The sequence below is a fragment of the Saccostrea cucullata genome, unplaced genomic scaffold, assembly GCF_032062105.1.
Source record: "Saccostrea cucullata isolate Sc308-1 unplaced genomic scaffold, CSIRO_AGI_Scuc_v1 ctg2476, whole genome shotgun sequence".
In the NCBI taxonomy this organism is placed as follows: domain Eukaryota; kingdom Metazoa; phylum Mollusca; class Bivalvia; order Ostreida; family Ostreidae; genus Saccostrea; species Saccostrea cuccullata.
Window position 1 is genome coordinate 150,872 of NW_026922394.1, and position 27,910 is coordinate 178,781.

General features: G+C 32.6%; 2 protein-coding genes across 3 annotated transcripts in view; one reads left to right on the top strand and one right to left on the bottom strand.

Moving 5' to 3' along the window:
• LOC134261724 (trafficking regulator of GLUT4 1-like) overlaps nt 1-27,910 on the bottom strand; it is a 67,993-nt gene that overhangs the window by 29,814 nt on the left and 10,269 nt on the right. The gene's annotated exons all lie outside the window — the stretch shown is intronic.
• LOC134261722 (chitin-binding domain protein cbd-1-like) lies at nt 4,925-8,930 on the top strand. Its single transcript, XM_062744122.1, has 3 exons — nt 4,925-5,196; nt 7,200-7,451; nt 7,651-8,930. The coding sequence occupies exons 1-3, from the start codon at nt 4,944-4,946 to the stop codon at nt 8,073-8,075; spliced, it is 930 nt and encodes a 309-aa protein (XP_062600106.1). The 5' UTR covers nt 4,925-4,943; the 3' UTR covers nt 8,076-8,930.

Below are 27,910 nucleotides of genomic sequence, written 5' to 3' on the forward strand. Positions count from 1 at the left end.
TTTACACATGTTATTACAATGAAAATATACTATTTTAAAATTTATGAAATTATGATGAAAGAACCCAGCAGACATACAACATTGTTTAAACGTTGAATATTAGTAGAAGTTGAGTTTAGACGTTGATAAATATAGATACAATATTGATTCAACGTTGGCTTTTCAACATGGAAAATGTAACGTTGATTCAACATTGGATTCAAATTGAGTTGAATTGCCAACATTGTTTCAACGTCGGATTTTCGCTGAGCGGTCCAATCCTATTTTTCGGTGCTAGATACATGTAATTCGGACTATAAAAGTGTCGGACTATAACACGGTCGGACCATAACGAGGTCGAACTTGACAAAGTCGCATGTACCGTATATCATTAGTAACCATTATAACTAACAAGGATGGTAAATATGGGAATTATACAAATCCAACGTTAAATATGAATTCAGTATGAATTTGCCAAAGTACGAAATAAGAGCATGCGCAGTAGGACATCCTGAAAATATTCAAAAAGGCAGCATAACAGTCACTGTTAAGTTCTGAATATTTTTAAGATTTTAAATATACAACTGTGCTAAGGTTTTAAAAATTAAAACTCGATTTGTTAACTATCTAAAATGATTGTGACTATGGACGTTTTTGAATTCCAACTGACGACAAATTCCAATCTTTTTTTTTTTTTTTTTTTGAGAAAGTATGAAGACCTTATTGAAGACTATAGGCTAATTAATTGATCTTCATAGTTTGAGAGTATTACAATTTAGGTATGCTAAGTTTTAGGATATATAGCTAACTATATTCAAGGATATAGGTCAAGGATTCAGAGATTCTGTAAATAAAAAGGGGCACATGGGGGATCACTTGAACGTGTTGAAAGGGGAAGTCTACCATCTCCACTTAATTAGGGCTTTTGGGCAGTTTTTACTACACACTGAGTCCCCGTTTACATGCCATTCTCACGTCTGTAAGATCTTAAGGAACCCTGAATTTTATTTTCAGATGCTTATGGATCTGTCTTTGTAATGTTTATTGGAGGAGGGATTATTAAGGAATTCCCGACTGTTTTAGCATATCCCTTTACTTGGTTTTTTATTTGGTGAGTAAATTATAGATTTTAAAGTAATATCCCTCTTTTTCATGTCTTGAATTTGAGTTTGTTTTTGAAATAATTGTTTTACGAAATGTATATAAAGCTGCTGTACAAGTTTGGGTTGAGAAATTCAATCTTTGATGGAACACAAACTTTAAGCATTTTTTATTAGTTTCCTCTTCCACTCTCAATTTACTACATTTCATTTTTGTGGTTTTTGAACTGTAGGCATGGTTCATAAAGAGATTAAACAGATTTTCAGAAATAGATTTAATCTCACAGCAAAACAATGATATAGAAGTACCTTATAAATGAAAGACATTCCAGCACCTCACAGCCACCAGCAAATTTGAAGTGGCTGATGAATGTGAACACATGGAAATAAAATGGTACAGTGCATAAAAAATTCTTAGTACACTTTTTAAAAATGCATTTTCAAGTTTAATAGAAAAAGATTATTTGCAATGCAAGAAAATGGCTAATTTTTGCATATATGTGTGCAAGTTATATTTCGCTTTTAATACCTTTAATTTTTAATAGTTTGGGAAAGGCACAAGATTTTATTTATTTAAGTGTTCGTCAATTTTCAGTTTTTCACGGAAACATAATTTTGGAATGAAAGTATGAGATTGAACGCAGCTTGAAGATCTTTCATTATACAAATTTTTATTACATCAAATTGTACATTGTAGGGGTAATCAACTAAAAGCTGCTGCACCACTCTGTCAGCGCAGAAGACCAACATAATCCATTACAGAACACCAATCAGGAGATCAACACCACCGTCAGGACTGTAACACCAAGATTTCAAATTAATCAAAAATTAAATTTTTAAAAGAAACATTTCGGCATGTCTGAGAGTATCACTGAAGAGACATAATTTTCCGAAATGCGTCAAGTGATACCGTATCAGACTACATCTTGTATTGGAAAGATTTCATGTTCTGGACTATTTCATGACCACATGTGAAAATAGCAGACGTTTGTAAATGCTCGGGTTTTGTTACATGATTAATTTATAAAAATGAATTTTGGTGAAACTTCTTGTAACACTTCTATTGATAGGAAGTTAAATAAATGTTTACAATATATAGATTTTTTTCATATACCGTATGTTTTCCTTTATACAATTATGAGGGCATCTTAGTAACCTGTAATAAAAATTTTAATTAATTAATGACCAAACCACCTCCCGGAAAATGAAAAAAAAACAACGTTGAATTAACTTTTATTCAATGTCTAATCAACATTTCAACATTGAATCAACATTAAGATTTCAACGTTGAACTCAATTTTCAAAATCTTACATTAACTAAATGTTGAATCAACATATATAATCAACGTTGATTCTCAGTTTTTTCCAATGTTGTGTACCTGCTGGGAAGGAATAATTAATTTCATTCTGTTCTATACACAATATGGATATATTTAGTTCGATCACAGCACAGAACCTACTGGTAAAAGAAGTGGAATGAAGAATTTGAACTGAACGACAAATAATGGAAACTGAATTGCCTTTTTAGCTTCAAAACCTCACACTCTAAAATGAATTTTTTTTAAAATACGTTTTTTATCTTTTTAATCACTTGATGTATGAAATAACAGAATGTTTAAAAATATTAAGAATTATTTAAAAAAAAGTTTTCATATCGTTTACGGTAGGTTTGGGAAAATAGACTCTGGTGATTAGGGAATAATGAATGAATTCTTGCATCTTTCGGGCCCACAATGACCACAATGACCTACGTTGGCAGTACTTTGATTATATCTTGCATGACGCTTAAATGTTAAATTGTTTTGTCTAGGCTTTTTGAATAGATATTACATTTCAATGCATTCAAATGGTTATTGACTGTAACACAAATTTATTGTGTATGAAGTGAAACAGGAATGTTTTGTGGTGTAAAGACTTTTTAAATTCAATATTCAGAATAATTGCATAAGGACTAAACGTCATATTTTTGTAAAACATGAATATGCTTCATTTGTGTTCTACCGATGTGGAATGTTTTTTCTCAGACAATTTACATTAGCGACAATGAAAATACTTAAAGGACTTTAACATGGACAACAAAATAGATGCTCTCCAGATAGCTTTGGAAGAAAGTGAGAAACGCTTGCAAAAATCTTCCCTCCTTTTACAGGAATTTATTCAGACGTCAGAAAAATCCAACAATGCCTACGACGATTTACTGAAAATGAACAGTTTACGGATAGTTCCAAACGGTATGAGTCATGCAGCATTTTAAACATCTATTTTATTGTATTTTCATTTTTATCAGTTTTACGTTTGTTTTATTTTGCATGACTCGAAAATGCCTAGTTATTCCTGAAAACCCTATTCTCCTCTTTAAACCTCAGATTTTGATGTGTTATAATATTTTTTGATACAAATGCTTATAAAAATAAGAAACGTAAGATAAAAATAAAAAAAAAAAAACAATCATTTAATACTTATTCTATAAAAATGGTTATGATAATCTAGTTCTAGGATCCTTGAAGAATTTGTTCAATTACATGTATTTGCATTTGTTTTTGGTAACAATTTGTTATATTCTTAGTTTTTAAAATAATAACACTACTCCACAGTTAACACAATAGATAATATTTGTGTTCGACGTCCACGTTTCGTCACAGAAATCACTACAGATTGTCGCAGATATTATAACTGTTCTGAAATTGATCCTGAATTGGGCGGCATTAAAAATGGAAAATTAATGAGTCTTAATCGTCAAACCGCTTAGATATGTGTGATAATGACATGCGTCTGAATGTTGGAAAAGACGGTGCAGAAGAATTGAAAAGCTACTAGTCGGATGAAAATCAAACAAAAACGATACCCTTTTAAATTACATCGATTCCTTAAGAATTCGTTGGCTGCATAAAATATAAAAAAACAAGACTCATGCATAATCTACTTTCAAAAATGTATGTTTGTTAATGAATGTAAAACCCGAATTGTGTAATGAACGTTTTTATGCGAAAGGTAAAATTTGACACTCTAAAAAAGGGACCTGTTGTGTTTCGATAGTCATATATACTAAATATGAAAAACATATATTTTTTTGAAAGATGCGCTCTATGGATGTAAACATATTGTGTATCTCGTAAATAAAGGGAAAGGATATTCTTATGTAGAATCTTTTTAATGTATAGCTAACCTTTAATTCTGAATAACTTCTTCTACCTCTGTCCTTATATACCAAAACTTAAACTTATATGTATAAAGCAGCCTCCTCTGGGCTGCAATGATGAATGAATTCTTGCATCTTTTGGGCCCACAATGACCAATACTTTTCCTGTATGGCGGTACTTTGATTCTTACTTACATGACATTTAAAGCATTATATGGCGAATCTGAGCTAAAAAAAAATATAAATACGAGATTAAGTGTAGATTTACGTGATATTTGTTATCCATATGTTCAAATTCAATTTTTCCCAGATTTTGAACTAAAATATCCCCACGTTTCTTTAGTTAAATTGACTTTAAACTGTATCTGTTATTAAATTCCGAGTCGGAAAAAAACAGTTATTGTATTAAATCTATGATATCTATGATCAATTTAAATCGTGTAATTTACAGGAAACTCCTATCTTTATATAAAGTTACAAAAGAAATAGAAAGATATTTTTAATTTTAGTTAGTCTGAACTTTTCAAAAAGAATTTAAATGTTAAATTGTTTTGTCTAGGTTTTTTTGAATAGATATTACATTTCAATGCATTCAAATGGTTACTGACTGAAACGCATATCTATTGTGTATGCAGTTAAAAAAGAATATTATGTGGCTTGAAGACTATTTAAATTCAGTATTCGGAATAATTTCATAAGGACAAAACGTCGTATCTTTTTACGAAATGGATTTGTTTCATTTGTGTTCAAAACTGACTTTTTGTCTCTTGATGTGGAAGTGTGTTTTTTGTCAGACACTTTATAATAGTGACAAAGAAATGTATGAAGACTTTAATATGGACAACAAAATAGATGCTCTCCAGGTAGCTTTGAAAGAAGGTGAGAAACGCTTGCAAGAAACTACCCAACTTTTACACGAATCCAAAAATGCCTACGACGATTTACTGAAAATGTACAGTTTAAGGACAGTTCCAAATGGTATGAGTTAGTTGTACTTCAAACACCTTTTCAACTGATTTCACTTTATTTGAATTACTTTTAATATTACCAAAAGAAATATTGAAAAAAGTTTTTCTTTTAGATTTTTATGTAGATTTTGATAAACACATTGTTATGTCTCATTTATCCTCTGCTATTAATTAATGCATCTTGAAATAAAACAAATTATACTCTTTTCTCTAACCTTATACAATTTGCTATTAAAATCGTTCAGAGGGGGTCATATTTCAATTCTCTTGTCATTATAATGACCATATAAGCAGATATTATCTTCGAGTTTTGGCTGACTTATTTCATGCCAATTGTCAAGCCTTTCTTTCATATCAAATTTGGCAAATCATTGAATGTTATTGCCCGCCTCTCTGATATTATATCTAAGATTGATTTTGCATGATAAAAAATGTCAAACAGTAAACTTCATGAAATAACTTCCTAATTGTTTTATGCCCCCGTAAACGAAGTGCAGGGCGTATATAGCTTTTGCCCTGTCCGTCCGTCTGCCTAGCAGTTTGTCTGTTTGTCCGCAAAAACTTAACCTTGCCCATAACTTTTGACTGGGTGGGACTATGACTTCCATATTTCACATGTGTATTTCTTGTGATAAGACCTTTCTTTGGGTACCACCAAAACTGACCTTTTGACATTTATCTTGTCCTTTGACACACTTTTACACCAAAATTCCAAACCTTTACTTTAGTAATATTCATTATTTTAAACTATTGGTGCAAAGACTTTCATACTTCACATATGTTTTCTTTGTGACAAGACCCTTCCTCTGCATACCAACAACTTTGACCTTTTGATCTTGACCTTGAAGATTGACCTTTTTTTTAAAACACTTGGACATAAATTCTTGAAGGTAAGAGCTAAGGCTTTTATACTTCACATATGTAATCCTTGTGACAAGACTTTTATTGGATACCAACAACTTTGACCCATTGACCTTGACCTTGGAGTTAAACTACATTTAAAAACTTTAATCTTGGTCACAATATTTGAAAGGTTAGGGCTAGGGCTTTGTGATCTTTGTGACAAGGCATTTCTTTAGAAACCAAAAACCTTGGCTCATTTATCTTGATCCCGGAGTTTGACCTACCTTTATAAAACGCAAACTTGGCCATAACTTTTCAAGAAGTGGTGCTAGGATTTTATATTTCACATTTGTATTTCTTGTGAGAAGGCCTTACTTTGGGTATCAACATGTTTGATTTGCATTTGAGAAAATTTAACGTTCGCTATGTTGTCACAAGGGGGGCATCAGTGTTTCACAAACACATCTTGATCTCTGTGTATTATCCATGCAATATATGAAGATAACAAAACAATAAAAAATGGAGCAGACGAAATTAAACACGGACCTTTGAAACATCAAAGATGGAATCAGGTGGCATGGAGAAGTGAGCATCCTCTGCCGACCAGTGTGCTCCTTGACATGATTGGGAAAAGCGGGAAAACCCCTTGACAATTTAGTATATAATGGCCTAATAATCAGTATGAAAAAGTCAGTCAGCATTTGACCTAATGATGAACTGTATTTGCTGACAAGATCATCGTATTGACCAAAGAACTTAAGAAATGATGAATTTAAACAAGACTGATGATATTCCTGTTTCATTAACTTGTTTGTCAATAATTTACATCGTTTTAGAAATTGTTCATATTTCAGCATGCTCTTGCGTATCGAGTCAACTGAGAAATCAACCCCGTATGCATGTGATGGAGGTATATTCCTGGAGATTGAAATGTAAACGTCATCATCCATTCAAGAGAAAATCCCTTTTCCTTTAGTCTCAGATTCTGATGTGTTTGGGATTATTAAGACTAATATTCAAAAAATGAATATATAAGAAAAAAATATTAAACTAATAATAGCATAATGATAATGCTAATCTTCTTAATTGTAGCTTCCTCGGAGAAATTATTGCCTTTGTCTTGGAAACAGTTGTTAATATTCTATTAAAAATAATAAAACCACTTCACAGATAACACAATAGATGATATCTGTCGTCGACATCCACGTTTGGTCATAGAGAGCTCCACAGATTGTCACAAGTATTATAACTGTTCTGAAGTTGATCCTGAATTGGGCGGCGGAATAGGCCAAATGTTCAATTCCTGGACTGCTAGAAATCTGCATGAGTGTCACTATCCGTTTTTGTTTTCCAATGAAACACTTCGTTGTGAAAATTACACAGACGTAGTTTGTGGAACGCGTTATGAGCCAAAATGGGCTTGTAAGTAAAACATTTAGGAAAACATGACTAAATTGTAATATCCCAATTTAGTTGTTCATGAAAGTGCATTTGATACGAAAATGCAGCCATAAATTTATTTAGAATATAAAAAATATTACATATAACTAAAGATGTATGAATCTTTTCTCACATACAGTACATTCATTCTCCGAAAACGCTTCTTTTTCACTTTCATCAGGTAACTACTACAGACTGAAGTGTAAAAAATCACACTGCATACCTTGTGAGAGATTCTATCCTAAGTGTGAAGATATAGACGACGGACTATGGCCACGAGAATATTATGGGCCTATATACAAGATTTGTCAGAACGGAAGAACCATCGAAATAGGTACTTGCCCACGAGATGAGACATGGGGTGTTCTGTCCTTCCCCTACAATGGTAAATGTGAACACATGTTTGCTATACCCAAAGATTACAGAGGTCAGGGCTATCTTCCTTCTTGTAACGGAACAGCAGACGGAAATTTTCAGTATCCTGAGCGACCCTGTGACGCTTACTACAGATGTGATGGTGGAATTGCTTCCGCTGTGAAATGTCCCCAGAATACGGTTTTTGATATATTCAGCAAGACATGTAAAGTTGGAGGTACATGTAAATAGAGATGAATTTTATGTTTATTGTACAAAAATTATTTGTTTAGAAGGTATATATTCTAAAGTCAGATGTCAGCATTATTAATTATTATTATCAGCAAAATGTATTAACATTTACTAGTACTTCTCAAAATTTTCGTGATACAGGCTTACGTGTGTGTATTTTGAATGAATCTCAGACTATTCTTGGAGATTTTATTTTAGTCCGTACGAAAATCTTTTTTGAATGCAGATTCTGCAAGCGATGGTTCGAACGATTTGTTGTTATTTTGTAACTTATGAAATTATGAAAGAAAAAAAGTACGTTATGTAGCATATTTTTTTTCTATAAATCATTTCCATTGTACTTAAAGATGAAAAATTTTTGGACAGTCATTTGTCAAGAAACGCACGTATTCTCTAGTTCGAGTTTGTTTGTTTTTTTAATTCTGAAAAGTAATGTCTCGTTAATTTGTCTGACTCAGCAAACGACATAGTGTTAAATTAATAAAGAACTAATTTGCTGGAAAAAAATGCAAAACGACAACGTGGAAATAAACGAAACTTGGTCAAGGAATGATTGTTATAGTATTCATTGTCCCCCGCGTTCAAGCAAGCGAGGGGACATTAAATCTCATTCGTCTTTCCGTCTGCCAATTTGTAAGTCTGCCAGTCTATAGTTCTGTCCGTCGGATCACCTTCACAAAACTTTAACATTTGACATATCTTTTGAATGAGGAGAGATACGGCTTCATATTACACAGGTATTTTACCTGTGACAAAAAAAGACCTTTCTAATGACACAATGATTTTGACCTTGAAGTTTGACCTACTTTAAAAAAGATTACATATTACGTAAAATTGGTCATAACTTTTGATTGAGAAGAGATACTAGTAGGTGTTCATATTAAAATGTGTATTAAATGTGACAAGTTTCTGAATACCCTATGATTTTTTATTCTCGTGACCTTGACCTTGATGCTTGACCTACTTTTAAAAAAATATGTTGAATTACGACGCATTGAAACATTGAAAATAAAATTGCAATTGAAAATTTTACCAGATAATTTTTTTAAAATTGATTTTTTTATTTATCAAAAATAGAGGGAGATAACTCTTACCAAAATTCAATGTTATAAATTAGGATACATCCCACTCTTATATGCTTATAGTAATAAATTAGAATTATGTCTAAATATACCGTTTATCCAACACCTATATCTGTTCTGTTTTCAATTCTAATTTCTGAAAAGTGTGTATTTTTGATGAAAATATTACATTTAAAGTTTAAACAATTGGAAATCGATTTAATTTTAGTAATAATCTGAACTTATCAAAAATACACCATATATGGCTTTAATCAAAATCATTACTAGATTGTTTAACGTTTGAAATTTAATCTTATTTGAGCTGTTTCTTTTTAGGAATTCTATTCAATTTGTGTTTCAAATGTGTTTTTTCTTTTTAGGAATTCTAGTCAATTTGTGTCATACTAGTATTAAGAATGTATACTTGAGAATATTTGATCCTCTGGTATTTTTTTAGTACTGTAGATTCCTAATTTTTCGCGAGTACATTTTATCGCAAACTGGCTCTTAAGCGTCAAATCGCGAGAATTATAATTAGCGAATAGATGGTTGATCAACAGATTTTACATAGATTTCAGCACCATAAAAATAAAAGCGAGCAATATTTTTTCGCGAGCGAAGCTTCTCGCGAAATTACGCGGAAATTAATTCCTCGCGTATAATTAGGAATGTACAGTATTTAATCATTTAATGCTTGAAGTAATTCGCATGAAAAAAAAGTTGTGAAAGTTTTATGTACTTTTGATTGATCCCAATCGTAAATTGTATGTTCAATCCGAGTATTTATTCATTGTACACTTTTTCATACAAGCAAGTAAAAGAACCTAATATTTCAAGAAAATAATGAAATTAATCAAAGTAGTATATTGAGTGCCTTTTAACGAGTGTATCTTCAGATATCAGACGAGGGGGCTTGCCCCCCGAGTCTGATATCTGAAGATGCACGAGTTAAAAGGTATTCTATGTTTTGTATCATTGTTCCCAGGAAATGAGTTACCCATGATCTATCACTTTTACGTTAATAGCACGTAGTTCAAATGTATTATCACGCACTGAGTTAGCCATGATGTATCAAAATTTCATCATACAATTTTATCTGACCAATGAAAAAGAAGCACGTGATTCCAAAAAATATTGCGCGCTGTTTTTCTTAGACTTCGCCCATTCAAGTCTGAAAGTATTAATGAGGTAGTGATTTTATGCTATTAAAAATTTTCGGTGCAAACTAAGATTATGATAGAAAATTCTTTATGTCAGTTAATCTAAACACTTGTAAAAATACCAAATTTAAACGTTCAAGGAATACCGCATGGGAAGATGCACACTTTTGACCGAGATGTACAGCGATTCTCCAAATTACTGAATGCGTCGATTTGTGTGGGAATTGATACAACAAGGAACTCGGAATATCCTCCTCATTTCCTGCAGTAAAGTGTGTTTGTGCCTTTTTAGCCGGGCTCATTGCTCGTAGAGCAATGCCCGGCTATTGCGACGGTGAGCAATGGGAAATGCTGCTTCTTCACCTCCAAATTGAGTTTACGAGTAAAAATATAGTGCGTACGCCCAGCCGCTGTTGATAAAACAAAATCCATGCAAACACCTTAAGAAATAGTAAATCGAATATTTTTATCAAAATATTAATTTTTTTTATATTTTTCCTGGCTCCTTTGACTAATATTTTACAAAGCAATTTAAAAGGAGCGAAAGGTTTTCACAAGGTATCCCTGTCTGCGTCATATTCTATAAATAAAGGTTGTACTATCAGGCTAACACAAATGCAGGGAACACCATTAATGACTTGATGTAAAACTTCCCGCTGAGGACACATCAGTGCAGAGTCGTTTGACCTTACTTAATCTTGCTGCATCTGTAATTAGTTACTTCTGTTTGTATATAAAACCCCGAAATGATACATGTGATAAATATTTTATGCTGTTAATTTCTAGCTATATTTTATTTAATTTTTAAAATATTTTAATATACATGCCATTGAGATATTTTTGTATGTAACATATCCTCTATACGTCTGAAATTGATTTTAAACTGTCACCACGGTCTTTGTTCATATTATGAGCCCGGCTTTCAGTACTTCTGAGTACTTTGATTACGCTTCAAGTTTATGAGAGTGAAAAACATTGAAAAATGCGCTGTGTTAATTCCATATTGGATTTAAAAATCGACGAGCAAAATTGACTTTTTATGTTATGGAAGTATACCTTTACTATGTCTACATGACTTTGCATTCTGGTTATAAAGTTTGCTACTTTATTTATTTTTACCTAATTATTCGGTGTAAGGTCGTGGATCATTAATTAGAATTGTTTCATCAACCTCCTGTCGTGCTCGATCTTGATCGATCATGGTTGTTAGATCACAGTTAGCCATGGTGTATCAAAAACACAATCACGGTGGTCTTCAAAGGAAAAACACCGCAACAATAATACAATGTATTCATTTTTCCATTTTTATTAAAAGATTACAAAATCAAAATTACAGGCATCCTGTAAATAAATGTTCATTTTTAAGGTTCCATTTACTCCATGCCATTTTAATCAGCTACTGCATAGTACAAATTACAAAACAATATGGTTAATAATTTTAAAAATCAAACTGATGAAGAAACTGAAAACAAACTTAAAGTCTGATGTTAGTAACTTGAAAACAATAACAAGTGATTTTGACCATCTTAGGAACAAAGGTGATAGGATAGAATTTCTTGGAGAAATGATAGTTTTACTGTTCAAATAAATACATGATAAGAAGATACTCGATTTAAAAAATAAATTCCGAATAATCGAGTGAAATAGAGCAGGGAAACTTGTAATTTGCATGTGAAAGGATTTTATGAGTTGCAATTCAGAAGTAAAGGTTCTATGGTCATTGAATACTGGTATTCATTACAAATACTACAGCGAAAATGATTTATTGAACGTGTAAAAATCTCTTCTTAAGAATTGAATAATCCCCGATGATGAGTTTTATATAGGTCACTTCCAGTGGAACAAAAGGGTTACTGCGGTCGTTGTTGTAAGTTCTTCGATGGCTTCAATTCTGTCCACGCGAAAATCATGAAGATATAAATACAACAATTCGTTATACAGAATTCACAAAATGTTTTGATAGGTCCCAAATGGGATTGTGTGTTACGACAATGAAACCCTTTTCTTCTTTTTCCACAAACAATGAAAATGTTTTAACACGGGTACCGAAATGGTATTCACATATTCTATGGAACAAAAGATAAAGATTCCTGATTGATTTCTGAAACTTAGAAATAACCTTTGTAATGGAAACTAGGAAAACTAGAAAAAAAATGTTTTAAAGTTCAGGTTTCAGATTTTATTGCTTTTTTATTTGCTTATACACAAAATTTAAAAATGATATGCATTAATGAAGAAATATTTTTAGGTCACCTGAGTAAACTCAGATGACCTATTGCTATCTGTTTTCGCCCGTCGTCGTCCGTCGTTCGTCGTGCGTTAACATTTGAACATTTTCAGCTTCTTCTCTGAAACCACTGATCCAGTTTCAACCAAATTTGGCATATATCATCTATAGGTGAAGGGGAACAAAAATTGTGAATTTCATGGTCCCTGCCCCCCCCCCCGGGGGGGGGGCCTAGGGGTGGGGCAAAAACCACTAAAATTAGTGCAATCTTTAAAAATCTTCTTCTTTACTCCTTGACATCAAGCAGTCAAACTGTTGGTATGATTGTAATCAACATTAAGTCTTCTACCAAAATTGTGAAATGGCAGGGCGGGGCTATGTAGATTATACGGTGAAAATGCATTATTTCTTTGATATTCTTCTTTTCTGCTCCTGGGCATTAAGGATCAGGGGTTCTAGTGTTAGAGCGGGGCTAAATAGGTTATATAGTGAAAATGCATTATTTCTTTAAAATTCTTTTTTTCTGCTCCTGGGCATTAAATAAACTAACCAAGTGCATAGTTCAGTGGAAAATGACTGCTTCTTCCACAATTTTGAATTAATGACCCCAGGGTCAGGGGTTCTAGTGCTAGGGCGGGTCCATATAGATTATTATAGTGAAATTGCAATAATTCTTTGATATTCTTCTTTTCTGTTTGCGGGCATTAAATTAACTAACCAAGTGCATAGTTATGTTGAATAAGGCTGCCTCTTCTAAAATTATGAATCTAATGGCCCCAGGGACAGGGGGTTCTGGTGGCAGGGCGGGGCTATGTAGATTATATGGTGAAAATGCATTATTTCTTTGATATTCTTCTTTTCTGCTCCTGGGCATTAAATAAACTAACCAAGTGCATAGTTATATTGAATAAGGCTGGCTCTTCTAAAATTGTGAATCTAATGGCCCCAGGGTCAGGGATTCCGGTGTTAGGGCGGGGTTCTATTGATTATATAGTAAAAATGCATTATTTCTTTGAAAATCTTGTTCTCTGCTCCTGGGTATCAAATAAAGTAACTAAGTACATAGTTATGATGAGTAAGAGTGACTCTTCAACAATTGTGAATTTTATGGCCCCAGGGCCAGGGGATCTGGTGTTAGGGTGGGGCTCTATTGTTTATATAGTGAAAATGCATAAACTCTTTAAAAATCTTCTTTTCTGCACCTGGGTATTAAACCAATGAACTATGTACATAGTTACGAAGAGAAAGGATGCCTCTTTGAGATTTGTGAATTTCAGGGCCCCTGGGCCAGGGCTTCTTGTGTTACATGTAGGGCGGGGCTCTAATGTTTTTATAGTGAAAATGCATAAATTCTTTGAAAATCTTTTTCTTTGATTCTGGGTATTATGGCAATGATCTTAGTATATATTTATGACGAAAAAGGCTGCTTCTTCCAAAAATGCTTAATTTCCTGGCCCCTGGGACAGAGGTACTTGGGTGGGGGGTGGGGGGTCTGAAAATGATTTAATGCTTTGAAATCTGCACTTTGGTATTAATCAACAAAATGGTGAAATAAAATGTATAAAATTTCCAAAATTTTGAAGATGTAGCCCCAGGGTCAGTGGTTCCTGTGGGATGGGGTGCACAACTGATAATGATAAAGTAGAAACGCATTTTCTCTTTGTTACTGTGATATACATGTACCTCTGGGTAACACTAACCAAAGTAAGTATGTTGAGTGTATAATTATGATGAGCAATGGTGCCTCTTTCAAAATTGTGAATTTCATGGCTTCTAGATTAAAACATGAATCAAATTCAATTGATGGAAAGTTGTTGCATGATACTCAGGTGACCTATACGGCCCATGGGCCTCTTGTTTTAAACAAGTCTGTTTAAGGGGCCGACTGTTGTTTCCACTGCGCAATATTTCGCGCATCATAGTAAAATGAAGCTTATTTAATGTTTTAAAGCAATTTTTTCGCTTAATTAAAAATAAATTGATAAAAATAAGAAATTATAGATTGAAAAATTTAATTACAGTTTCATATATCTGATTTTTAAAACGATTTTTAAACTGATAGGTAGATTGACGTCGTACTGATGTTATGATAACGTTATGATAACGTGAAGCTTTTAAAGAAGGGTAATAAAAATGTTATAAAAGAAAATGTAAAAAATATATGCTCCTGAAATTTTTAACATAGAAATTTGAGAATCTCTCCTTCATTTTTATTATTTTTTTTTGTATAAATCCTTTGTACAGATATTCTCAATATTTTGCAGTACGCTATAAAAACAGGAAAATTCGTTAATTTTTGGTATTTTGAGATGTCCTCTCTGGAAACAAGACGGTAGAATTTTGTGTTTCTTACATAAAATGTACAATATAATGTTACTCATCATATATCATAGTTTGAGCAAAACGTCTATTGTAGTATTTGTTACAGTATAATTTGCTGAAAAGTGTCAAATTGCACTTTTCTATATAATCCGTATCTGTATTTTGTACATTGTAAAATCGCATTTAACACACACCGGTATGCAGTAGTAACAATCAATATTCTTTGAACACGTTTATATTTTAAAAGGTAGATACTACAGACTGCAGTGTCAAAGATCGCACTGCATACCCTGTTATGTATACTACCCAAATTGTGAAGATAAAGACGATGGACTATGGCCACAGTCAGACTATCATGGGCCAAAATACATTATTTGTCAAAATGGACGAGCCATCGAAACAGGAATTTGCCCAACAGATGAGACATGGGATGTTCAATCCTTCCCCTACAATAGTAAATGTGTACAAATGTTTGCTATACCTAAAGATTACAAAGGTATTGGCTATCTTCCATCTTGTAATGGAACAGCAGACGGAAATTTTCAGTATCCTGAGCGACCCTGTGACGCTTACTACAGATGTGATGGTGGAATTGCTTCATCTGTGAAATGTCCCCAAAATTCGGTCTTTGACATATCAAGCAAGATTGTAAAGTTGGAGGTACATGTACATAGACAGAATGAGTTTTAAGTACAGTCAATTCTCGAATTATCGCCATTCGATTCATCGCCATTTTCGCAATACCGCCATGATTTCCCAAGAACGTTTTTCCTGCTATATAAAATTCTCTTTATAACGCCAAATTCGCATACCGCCATCTGCCACCCTATTTTCACAACAAACGTCCATTTTTAGGTGTCAATTATCTCGATATACCGCCACAGGTGCATGTGGTCAGTGAAGCGCGGCTAATTAGTTGACGGTATTCCTGTTGTAAAGCATGCAAACGCAGACAAGGTACATGCAATTCAGTAATTAAACAAGAATAAATAAAAAATAATTTTAACATGAACTGTTATAATAATTTTGTTTTCTGTTTAATATAATCATTTAGTCACGGCTTCGCCACAAAAGCGGTCGTTGTTAAAGTACGCCGATAAAGATATTATTTTGATGGTCTCTGCTTTAAACAGTGCAAAGTTTGCTGGAAAAAATAATTATACGGTATAAATTGTGAACCTCCATCAACAATGATACCATAAACAATGAACATATTCAAGAATTCATTTTACTTATTATCGGCAATATACCACGACGATCGACCCAGTATGTTTTTTTTTTCAATATCGAACGTGCAGATTTACATTCATATACAAATATTTGTCTTTATTTCATAACTGCACATTTTGTTTTAGCGAAATTGTACATTAAAATAATACTTTAAAATTACATTTAAAAAAATCAATCACAAATGTGTTTTTATGTACATGTACATGTAATAATAAGAATAGAAACGCTAAATGGTATTTCTAGCTAAGAACAATAATTCTACTTCTTATTTTCTAAAAGATGGGAAATTCAATTCATCACCAAATTCGTTATACCGCCATGATTTCTAAATTACAAAAGGTGGCGGTTTATCGAGAATTAACTGTAGTATAGAATTGTTTTTTAGAATGTATACATGTACTAATATTCAATAGCCAAATTTGTAAAATTTAGCATAATCAGCAACAGAAAGACTTCTTAAAATTTTCGTGACACAGCTTTGTGTAGTTTCAATAATTCTCAAACAATATTCGGAATGTTTGAAAATAAAATCCCTTATATGCCCTTATATCCATAAAGTTCTGTATTGAATCCTTTGTTATTATTATTTTATGCAATGGAGGACATGGAGATAACGAACAGTATTCAATATCAAAGTCCATAAAATAATACAAAATAGGATCAGAGCAAACACAGACATCTGAAACATCAGAGGTGGGATCAGGTGCCATGGAGGAGTAAGCATCCCCTGCTGACCGGTCACACCCACCGTGTGCTCCTTGTCATGATGTGGAAATAACGGAAAAATCCGTCGTCAATGCAGTTTATAAATAATGGACTAACAGTTAGTATGAAAAAGTTAGTCAGTATTTGACTCAATGATGAATTGTATTTGCTGACAAGGTCATTGTATCGACCAAAGAGCTTAATATGAGATGGTGACTTTAAACGAGACTGCTGATATTCTTGTTTCATCAACTTGTTTGTCAATGATTTGTTTTCGTAAATGATGATGTATCTGACAAGATTTCAGGCTTTATAGATTATTTGCTGATGATAGCAATCCGCCGTAGGAATCTACATGTATAAAATCCATAGAAAGTTACCTGAATTTTGATCTTATCTCTTGAAGAATTTTCAAAGAAATGGTTACTTAAATTTAATCCCTCAAAAACTAATGTTGTATTTTTACCACAAGAATAAAACATAGAACCTCGAGCTCGCGAATTAAACTCCTTTCCTAAGGTAGCCTATTGCCAATAAGAATATGTTCAAACTCATAAACATCGAGGATTAACTTTTCTATGCCACTGAGGGTGGTCATCTCGCATTGAAATTTTACTGTCTACTTGTAATGCAAAAAATTAGGTCTGTTAAAAAAGTTAAAGAAGATGGGGGGACAAGGCGGGCAGAATGCCTATAGCGTCCGATATTAAGAAATCATATTCAATATGTGAATTAAGTATTTAAATAAACTTCTCATTAATGAAATGTGTGAAATTATGCGAAAAAAAACTTTTCTGAGAGAAAATAAATCTGGTAAAAAATGTTTCTTTTATAAAGTTATTAGATGGTATTTTTTGGATTCGAACCCTAAGCAATAAAAGTCTGAAGTATCATACTGCTTTGAGACTAACGCGCTAACCACTATGTTACACTGCACATGGCTCATTATGATTGTGGGCATTTAAATCATGTTTGTTATATGACCCTAGACTTAATGGACTTCAAGTATTTCTCGGAAAGATGCGAATGTTTTGCCATAAAAGTATACTTTTAAGGTATAGTGGGTCTTCGCTCCATGTTCTTGTTAACCAAAAATGTATCATTTATTGCAAACTTTTAGGATTATCTTTCAAAAAAATGGAGCGAAGACCCACTCATATTAAAAAATTGTTAAGGGGGATGTCCGACCACCTTGAGTGCAGTAAGAACAAAATGTAAACATTTCTTCAAATGGCTAAAATACATTATATTTTGAGTCCTTATGATAAAGATACAATAAATATGCATAATTGAATGCATGTTGTGCATATATTATCTATACTTTTGCAGAAAAATGCTTTTGATTTGCTCCTTAGAACTGCGCAGCTACAGAATTCAGCACAGCCTTAAAAAATCCCCCAAAAATGCAATGTGCGCATTAATGTTCTCTCTACAACCATTTGTTGAGAAAATGTCTAAATTTTGCATTTTAAAAAGGTAATTTCAAGTTCAAAACAAGGTACTGTTGTCTTCAAAATTCTTAATATGGAGGTACATAATAATTTTAAAAAGTAGAAGAGAATTAAATTTGCAAAATGTTTCAAATAATATGAACACTTTTAAAAGAGGAAACGTGTTATAGTGTGGCTTAAAGTAAATGCAATTAGTATTATTATCGAACAGCTGTTATATAGTGTACGTATTGATATAAAAAAAATTCTTTAACTCTTTGATTCCAGGTAAGGAAAAATGAGCACCATCAAAATTAAAAATTAAGAGTTTGTAAGTCTTCCACAGACAACTTGTTTTATCTATAAAAATCTTAATATCACCAATGAAACACAAAGAAAATTAGACACATAAAATCGATATGAATGACCTTGTTTCAGTACCTACTAGTATACTGTGTCAAATAAACATTTACAATTTTCATCACATCGGAGCACCATTTGAAAAGGAATGAAATCATTCAGAATGGGGTAGGAGATTTACTGAATAAAAAAATTCTGTTTTCCCATATTGTCAAAATTACAATTTTACAGAGTAAAGAAAAAAAATCAACATAATTGAATATTTTAGACCATCTTTAAAATGACATTTCGTGGTCTTCTCAACTCTGGAAAAAAAATTACTTGGTCCGTATTTATAGGTGAGAAAAAATTCCTTGTAATTTAAACATATTTGTTGACGGAAGAAAAAGATAAAAAAAATTATCGTGTAATGGGATGTAAAAAAAAATTGAGTCGGGCCATTTCTAGGCAGTAGGTCGGGAGAGAGGGCAACCAAATATTTTTATAAAAAGTGGTCTTAACAATACAAGGCTAGTACATATTCCATCTCATACTTAGTAATGCAAAATTTCTTAAGCTTTGGCACTATTTTGAAAACAAACATAGGATTTTCGGGGAGGGGGGGGGGGTAGCCTCTCACTCTTTTTAGTTTGACATAGCATATGCAGTTGACCTTTCCTTGCAAACATTGTGCTCGCTTCTAAATTTCAAAGAAACATCTCAATATATTTTATCAAACTTCGTTTGTTAGTGAGAGTAGTAAACTTTGTATGTTAGTGAGAGCTTACAACTTTGTCAACATAATGAGACATGATGTGTTTTTATGTCCAAACATTACTCCATACAATGAATGGGTCATCACAAACAATCTAGCTATTTATGTGAGGTGCCTGAAGGAAATCCTATAACATAATATTTTTTCTATCTAACTGCTTAACAAAATAGACATATGTTCCAACTTTTCGAATATAATACATGTATAATTACAATTTGTTTTTCATGCACCGAATATTGTTTAACATTTTAAAATTAAAAGCTAAGCATCCTCTTTGCAGAGCCCCATTTGAAAATAACCTCTATCGCCACAGAAAAGAGACCGGCCGTAAACATATATCTTTAGGACATATTTTAATCTTTTTTCTTGGGTTTTAAAGAAACCAACAAATTATCAAGACTTGTTCCATAAAAAATTGAATATAATCATGGTAATAAACACATCTATCCACAGCAGATATATGCACATGCCAACCACGTGCTCAGTGGAATGATATTAACGAGGAAACTCGAGCTATAAACAGAACAGTTTTTTTCCGATTTGCTGGAATGAGGTTGAAATTGCGTTTTTTCATTAATCAGACGATGCGATGCAACAAATAAAAGTAGTAAGTTATATAAACTAATGACTATTACTTAGTAATTTCATGTCTTGATGTTGTTATGATCGCAATATTTATTCTAAAAAACAATGTTATTTGAACTCTGTGTGACAGAGGAATGGCGGAAGAAATAAACACATGTACATGGCCTCAGGAAGACCCCCATATGAAAACTCAAATTTTCAAGAATTAAAGATAATGACAAGAAAAAAGCGAAACAAATGGTTGTTGCCATATTATCAATGAATCGAACTGACATTATATTCAATGCATTTTTCATCTCGTGAATGCTGTAGCTGCGCAGTTCTAACATGATTAATTTCCTCCTGATTAAAACAAAATAAACTTAAATATTTCCTAATTTTGGTCTCTAACAGTAGGTAATGAGTGCATTAGCACTCTAGGTAACTTTGGGCTGTGTTGTAGAGTATTAAGCGCATTCTTGGTATTTCTAATTTTACACCAGACTTGATCCAATACAGATTGTATGAAAAATTCAAAATGATTGTTTTTGCTCTTTTTAGTGCGTGTATGCTTTTTCATAGGCAAATATTTTCAGTTTTTTGGATTTTTGTAAATTATAGAGATTTTACATTTAGTACTCTTTTGTATTACATGCAATATCAAATAAAATTTGGATATAATTGAGATCTAATTTTTCACTTCTTATCTGTCGCACTATAGGCACTTCGTCCGCCTTATCCCCCCATCTTCTTTCAAAATAAAATTGAAAGTCTCTTTCAATCATGTATATTTCATTTATCTGCCCTCAAGTTGAATATGTCTCAGTTGTATGGGGTGGTTGTCAAACTATCAATTGCAACTTTGCGCAGCTCCGATATTGTTACTAGTTTGACTTAATTGCATATAGAGATTCTTAGTATTTGAATCAGGAAGAGAGCCGCTCAGCAATAGACACAAGATCCAAAAATTAAATACCATTTATAAAATTCACAACAATTAAGTTACTGATTACCTTGTGAGGTTATACCTGACATGCGATATAACGCATCCGGGATAGGGTTTCATAAAACTATCGTAAGATTCTATTTGGATGTCGTCGGGTGTGTTATAAGACCGACGACATCCAAATATATGAATTCAATGCTTATATAAGTTTAAATTCTCTTATTTTTCCTTTTCAAAATTGTTTAATTATTTTGCTAACTTTAATATGAATTAAGCGCCCTTCAAAACTGGTGTACTTAAAGGACGTAAGAGCCGTTTGTGACGTTGCAAAGTTAAACATTTGACGTAATAAAACATTGCGAGGGAAAAAGTGACAAATTTATTATAAACGCACATTTTTTGTATTTTTACGTTAATTTATCCGTGTTATAGCTTTTCATTAAATTGAAATAAATGTACATATATTTTGGTTTTTCCTAGAGTACTAAGTATTAAAAATACATATAGTTTTAGTGCAGTGACAAGGTTTCGCGTGTGTTAATTTACATGGATTTCTAACGTGGTTTCATAAAGAAAATAACACTGAATGTAAATATTTGCCTCACAGTAAACAAGCTTTAAGTTATTTTAAAAAATACGTGTTCCCCGCTTATGGAAAAAACAGCATGCACGGCTCCCGAAGGGGTACGGGACACATAGGGAGGAAACAGGACTCATATGGTATAAGCAAACGTGTTGCAGACAGAAAGACAGACGGTCTGACGGACATTCCCCACTTTTAGTGAAAGCGGGAAACAAAAACATCCCTTAGCATTGGACTTCATGATAGATTTTATCTGCTGAAAAGATCATTGTTTCGACCATAGAACTATCGGAATGATGACTTCAAACGAGACTGTTAATAGTCGTTTTAGAAAATGTTTATACGTATAGTAGAGCATGCCCTTGCGTATCGAAGCAACTGAGGTATGAAACATGTATGGAGATGATAAGGGTATTATTGCTGCATAAGTATAGGGCAGTGACGATTGAAAAGTTAAAGTCATATTCAAAGCTTTGTTACAATTAACGTCTTTTTCTGATTAAATCAAACTTTCAAAAGTATGCTTGCACGTCTTTTAAATAGAAATAAAATTATTTACATGTATTTAGTTGTTTATCTGTTTGTCAGTAAAAACCTTAAATTTAATTGCTCATAACTTTTGATTGGTTGACGTTATGGGTTTTATATTTCACATACAATTACTTAGTATGTGCATTAATTTTGACAATGCCTTTCTTTGGTTGCCAACTAATCTGACCTCTTAACCTTGGAGTTTAACACACTGTTGCAAAAAAGAACAAATTACAGTTTCAATACTAATTTATCCCTGTTTTCTTCTAAAATATGAAAATGATATAAGAAATTTATATTCATTCATTTTGAATCATACGAATTCCATGGAGTAAGAATATACATATTGTTTTTCTCATTATGACCTTCCTAAATGCGAATTTTGACGTCATTAACTTGTGAATTTTCCCTTATTTTCTTAACTGGAAGCTGCAGAAGACATTACTTTTCAGTGCAATTTTCTTTAGAAAACATACTCTGCCCAGGAAGATTATGAGATATGTGAATTTTACATAATATATCCACAAAAATGAAGTGGGCGACAGTGGCAGACACTATTTTCTAAAGAAAAATGAGCGCAGAAATGAGTCATTCCGAGGCTTTTTTTTTTTACTTCATGCCATATTCTTCTATAATTTATCATATTCATCTGCTCAACTCTTGTTAAAGCCAATTTCATAACGTTTAATTTAATGAACAGTAAATAACATACTTGAACGATAACTTAACATTAAATTTTAGGGCAGAATAAAGCCCAAACCGTACCTTCTTTACCAAAACGCTACCTTTTGCCATAACTTTTGATCATAATGAAGAGAAAGTGTGAAACTAGCTGCAGAACTGTAGCTCTCAGCTGCTTGAGAAAATTCGGACAGATAAAACAGAGAGCTACAGATCCAAGCGTAGTGAAAACATTCGATTTACGCCGACGATTTTTTGTCGCTGCTTTAGGTATTTATTTCGTGTAGTCTAAGCGTTCTCTGACTTTTTGTATCTTGCCGTTCCTGTACTTGTGTTTTCACTTTAGTTAACGGTTGGTTCGGGTAATCATGATCCAGTAATTAGACTCTGGTGATTAAGAAATTCAGAGATGAACGAGTTCATTTTTTTAGGGCCCACAATACCATACATTTCCTGTGATGAAGACTGAATATGAAAGTTCCCTTTATTTGGTTGAACTTCATTCCATTTTATTCAGCCACTGTACAGAATATGAATCACAAAACAGTATGGCAAATAAATTTTATTAGACAGTGCAAAACTGATGTTGGTAACTTGAATTGAAGACAATTACAAGTGATTTTAGATATCTGGGAAAAAACTCACAGTTGATCGTATAGGATTTCTTGGAGACAGGATAACTTTTTTTGTTCAAACAAATACATGACCAAGTAAAAGAAAGCAGGTGAACTTAAATAATCGAATGTTAATTTGAGTATGAAAAATTTCCATTAGTTACAATCAAGAATTAAAGACTGTATGCTCATTGTATACTAGTATAAAGTACAAACAAGAAAACATTGATGTAACCATCAATTGTGGCCGGGGAAATATATAAAGTAAAAATGAAAATGCGTCTTGATCATCATACCGCTTCTATATGAGTGAAAAGGCATGCGTCTAATTGATGAAGACGATAGTCGTGAAAATTTTGAAAACATGTAGTCGGTTAAAAATCAATCAAAAACGATACCATTTTAAACTTGATCAATTCCTCAAGTAAATGTTGGCTGCATAAAATATAAATTGAAACCAGACACACGCATCACCTATATTTAAAATGTTAATTTTCAATTTTAGAATATAAAACACGAACTGTGCAGAGTACGTTTTTATCCGAGAAGTAAAATTCGATGTTCTAAAAAAAGGGACCTGTCGTTTTTTAATAGAAAATGAAAAGCAACTTTATATACTAAATATGAAAAACATATATATTTTTACAGATTCACTTTATGGAAGTAAATAAATTATGTATCTCGTAATTTATAAACGGAAAGAACATCCTGATTAACAATCTTTTCAATGTCTAGAAAACCTGTAATTCTAATTAACTACTCCCACCCCATCCCCATACACCAACACTTAAACTTATATGTATAGAGCAGCCCGGTCCTCCGGGCTGCAATTAATTGGTTATGAATTAATAATCTGTAAAGCAAAGTTAACACTAAAGTCTTTAGATCCCAAAGGGGTTTTCTGTGGTTGTGGTTCCTGTTAGTTTGTTCGTTTCTTTCAGTAGGAAAACTTTGAAGAGAATATAGCCAGTAAGACAGAGGATGCCGAGTACGAGTGAAATCAAGGTCAACTGTTTGGCCGATCTTGAATAGTCTCTCCCCTTTTCATAGTCACCCTCGTCGAAATGGAATCTTGCCTGAAGAAGTAAAAAATAGAGAATCTAAATTAATTAACAACTGTTAGTTTTAAGCATGTATGTAAGACCATCAAAAAAAAAATGTGGGTTTTAATAATACCCCCGCTTGAAAAGCGGGAAGGTATATAGTAATCGGGATGTCCGTCCGTCCGTCTCTACGTCCGTCTGTCACGCTTTTTGGTACCCATCTCTTATCCACAACTCCTCTGAATGAAATCTGACGAGACTTTCAAAGAATCTTTATTACAAAGGACCATTGTGCATCTCCTATTTTACATATTTTGGGTTTCCCATAGCAAAACATGGACACTGCCATTATATTCATATGGGAGGCGGGGGTATCATTTAGGTGAGCTCACTGCTCACAGTACCTCTAGTTGTAATCTAAGTTATAACTACATATAATGATATTAGCTCTTGACGTACAAATTGAATCTAATATGAAATCGAGTCTACGTACAGTTCCTACCATACCTTTGTATATACAATGTCTACAAATTGATTTTTATTGAGAAGATAAACATACATTAACAGCTGCATTAATTGCACAGACGCCAAAGGGGCAACAACAGAAAAGACAGGCAAAAATAGCGGGCACCAGCCAATCGCTTTCTCTTTGTGCAACAACAACTCTAGGTGTAGAGGCACTATTTACCTACAGGGTAAAAGGAAAAACAACAAGACTTTACAATGTACATGTGCATACACGAATTTAATCACATTAAGATCAGATTGTTTAACTACTTGCAAAACATCGCAATTTCGGTCGTAAAATTTCATTTTATATATTTTCCTTTAAATAAGCTTGAAAATTTGATGTATAAATTAGAATAAACTTAAATTCAGCATCGAAATTTTAAGTGCTGTATATTTGACCACAGACTTACAACAATATTTGCTGAAGTTCTCGTCATCGGATAACCATAACCTGAAGGCTGCGGTTGTTCATACACGGGATGTTGATCGTACCCTGCACTGTATGCTAAAAATAAAGGCACAAAATAATTTCTGTGCTAACTAGTACATATTTTTCATTTTGAAAGGTTTTTTATATAAAAGAAAGTTAAATAATTTTAAAGGAAATAAAAACTGGATGATGCTCCATGAGGAAGTAGTACCCCTAGATGTTTACCTCTAATGTACAATTAATATTTGGGTATCAGACAAGAAGCCAAAAACACATTATTTTTCGCCTCCTAATTTGAACAATCTGGATGAAAATTTCAAAACTTTATTGTATTTCTGGTTTATAAAAGAACTACGGCTTTATGGTTGCGACAAATTTTGAGCATCGATGTTTTCAACGTCTATGGTTGTGATATTCAGTACAGAATTACTGTGGACTTTTACTGTAATTTTGAAATGCTTTATTTACAAGTACAACTGGAATTTTGAAGAAGAGTGCCCTTCAAATTGTAAAAGATTCCAAATGTTTATGATTTAAGTCTGAAAAAAGGGTTCTTCTTTTAGGAAAAAAAATCTTTATTTTGGTGTCATAGCTTTCTTTCTATGAATTTGATTCTGATTTGAAGAGGAAAGATTTTGGAGCAACAGTACAAATGAAATTAAATGATGTCAAACATTCATAATTAAATCGCAATGTTGAACGCTAAATGCTCTGAAACCATTTATGGTACCACATCAGTTTTTTTTAAATGAGCACAATTCTAGGAAACAATATTGAGAATGAAACCTTAGGTCCAATGGGCTTCTCATTGCATAGTTTGTTGAATATCAGAGCATCAACGAAAGGTGGAATAATTTGCATAACGGGCAAAGCTTTAGCCCTTGCAAACACGCAGTGAATAAAAACGTATGCGTTCCTAACACTGACAGCAACGGAAATGATGATTTCTATCATTTCAGTGAAAGTTACAGGCGTGCCATAATTGTGCACGGAGATTCTAGAGAGATTAAATTTTGTGTAATTCATGAGTGCATATTTCATAAAACCTACAATTGTTGAAAAAATTGTCTCATTCAAACACAAACAGCATTGAACTACCGGTATTTGAAGGCTAATATTTCCTGTGTTTCTTTTCATTTGAAAAGCTGAAATGATAACAAGGAAGAACGCAGAGTCGGGATAATTTTAACAATACGGATCATTTAATGGGCCTATTCAATTAAAAGACGGGAATATGTTACCCTATAATCGTTTCTCCTTGTGATCAATATCTAAACTTGGCACTCGAGGAATCACGTGAGAAATATCAGTTTTCATTTTTTTTTTCCCCAAAAAAAAATTAAATTTAAATTTCAAAGAAATAAATGATTTCAATAGATAGAAAATAAAGATGAATTTAAAAAAAATAGTCATGGGAGGAATTACAGACATGTCCTCGTTATAAATCTATTAAGAAGTTTGTCTAGAATCTCTTCATGAAGTATTTTTGTGTCGTTTTTTATGGTGGCATATTTCTGTCCTCTACATGCAAGATAAATTATGTTAACATGCAACATAATTATGTAGACATGCAACATAATTATGTCGACATGCAAGTTAATTATGTTGACATGCAAGTTACTAAACTAATGCTGTCCAATCTCATTATGTTAATTCATAATAAAATATTGTTTAAATAAAAAAAAACTAATCTAATAAGAAAATATAAATTACATATGGGCAAATTTACTTACTAACGCCTGTATCTGACATTTTAGATGCAAGATGCAATATAATTATGTAGACATGCGATTTATTCATGTAAACGTGCAACTTATTTATTTCAACATGCAAGATAATTATGTCAACATGCGACTTATTTATGGTTACATGCAAGATAATTATGTCAACATGCGACTTATGTGAACATGCAAGATAATTATGTTAACATGCAAGATATGTAAGTTGATATGCAACTTATTATCTTGCATGTTGACATAAATATCTTGTATGTAAAAATATAACTCGCATGTTGACATAACTAAGTAGCATGTTGACATAAATAAGTAGAATGTCAACATAATTATCTTGCATGTGAACATAATATCTTGCATGTCTACATAATTATCCCGCATGCATGTTAACATAATTATCTTGCATGTTGACATAAATTAGTTGTATGTTGTCATAATAATCTTGCATGTTGACATAAATGAGTCGCATAAATGAGTCGCATGTCTACATAATTATGTTGCATCTTGCATCTAAAATGTCAGATACAGGCGTTAGTAAGAAAATTTGCCCATATGTAATTTATATTTTCTTATTAGATTAGTTTTCTAGTTTATTAATTCATTCTTTATTTCTACCATTTTGGAGATTTGATTTACAACACATCAATTACATCATATCTACATCAAAGCGAATTTATAATAATAATAATAATAATGATAATACTAAATGTATATGCGCTGTACGAAAACATAAAAAGAACAACCTCAAATTTGTGTTTCATACACCTTGTCGTAGTAAGGGGCTATGCTAGAATTTATAAATGAAAAGCATTTAAACAAGATTCCAATTAAATCAACTTAAGGTGATTCGAACGTGACGAAATCAAATCTACCGCGCAACTGGAACTGCTGAAAATAGGCTGATCACTGCTGATGTCGTGATACGTCTCATTTAGACTGGCAGTACCTGTA

Coding starts and splice junctions, on each gene's coding strand:
- LOC134261722 (XM_062744122.1), top strand. CDS start 4,944: ATGGATTTGTTTCATTTGTGTTCAAAACTGACTTTTTGTCTCTTGATG. Junction 5,197..7,199: donor TTTAAGGACAGTTCCAAATG/GTATGAGTTAGT, acceptor ACCACTTCACAG/ATAACACAATAGATGATATC. Junction 7,452..7,650: donor TTATGAGCCAAAATGGGCTT/GTAAGTAAAACA, acceptor CACTTTCATCAG/GTAACTACTACAGACTGAAG.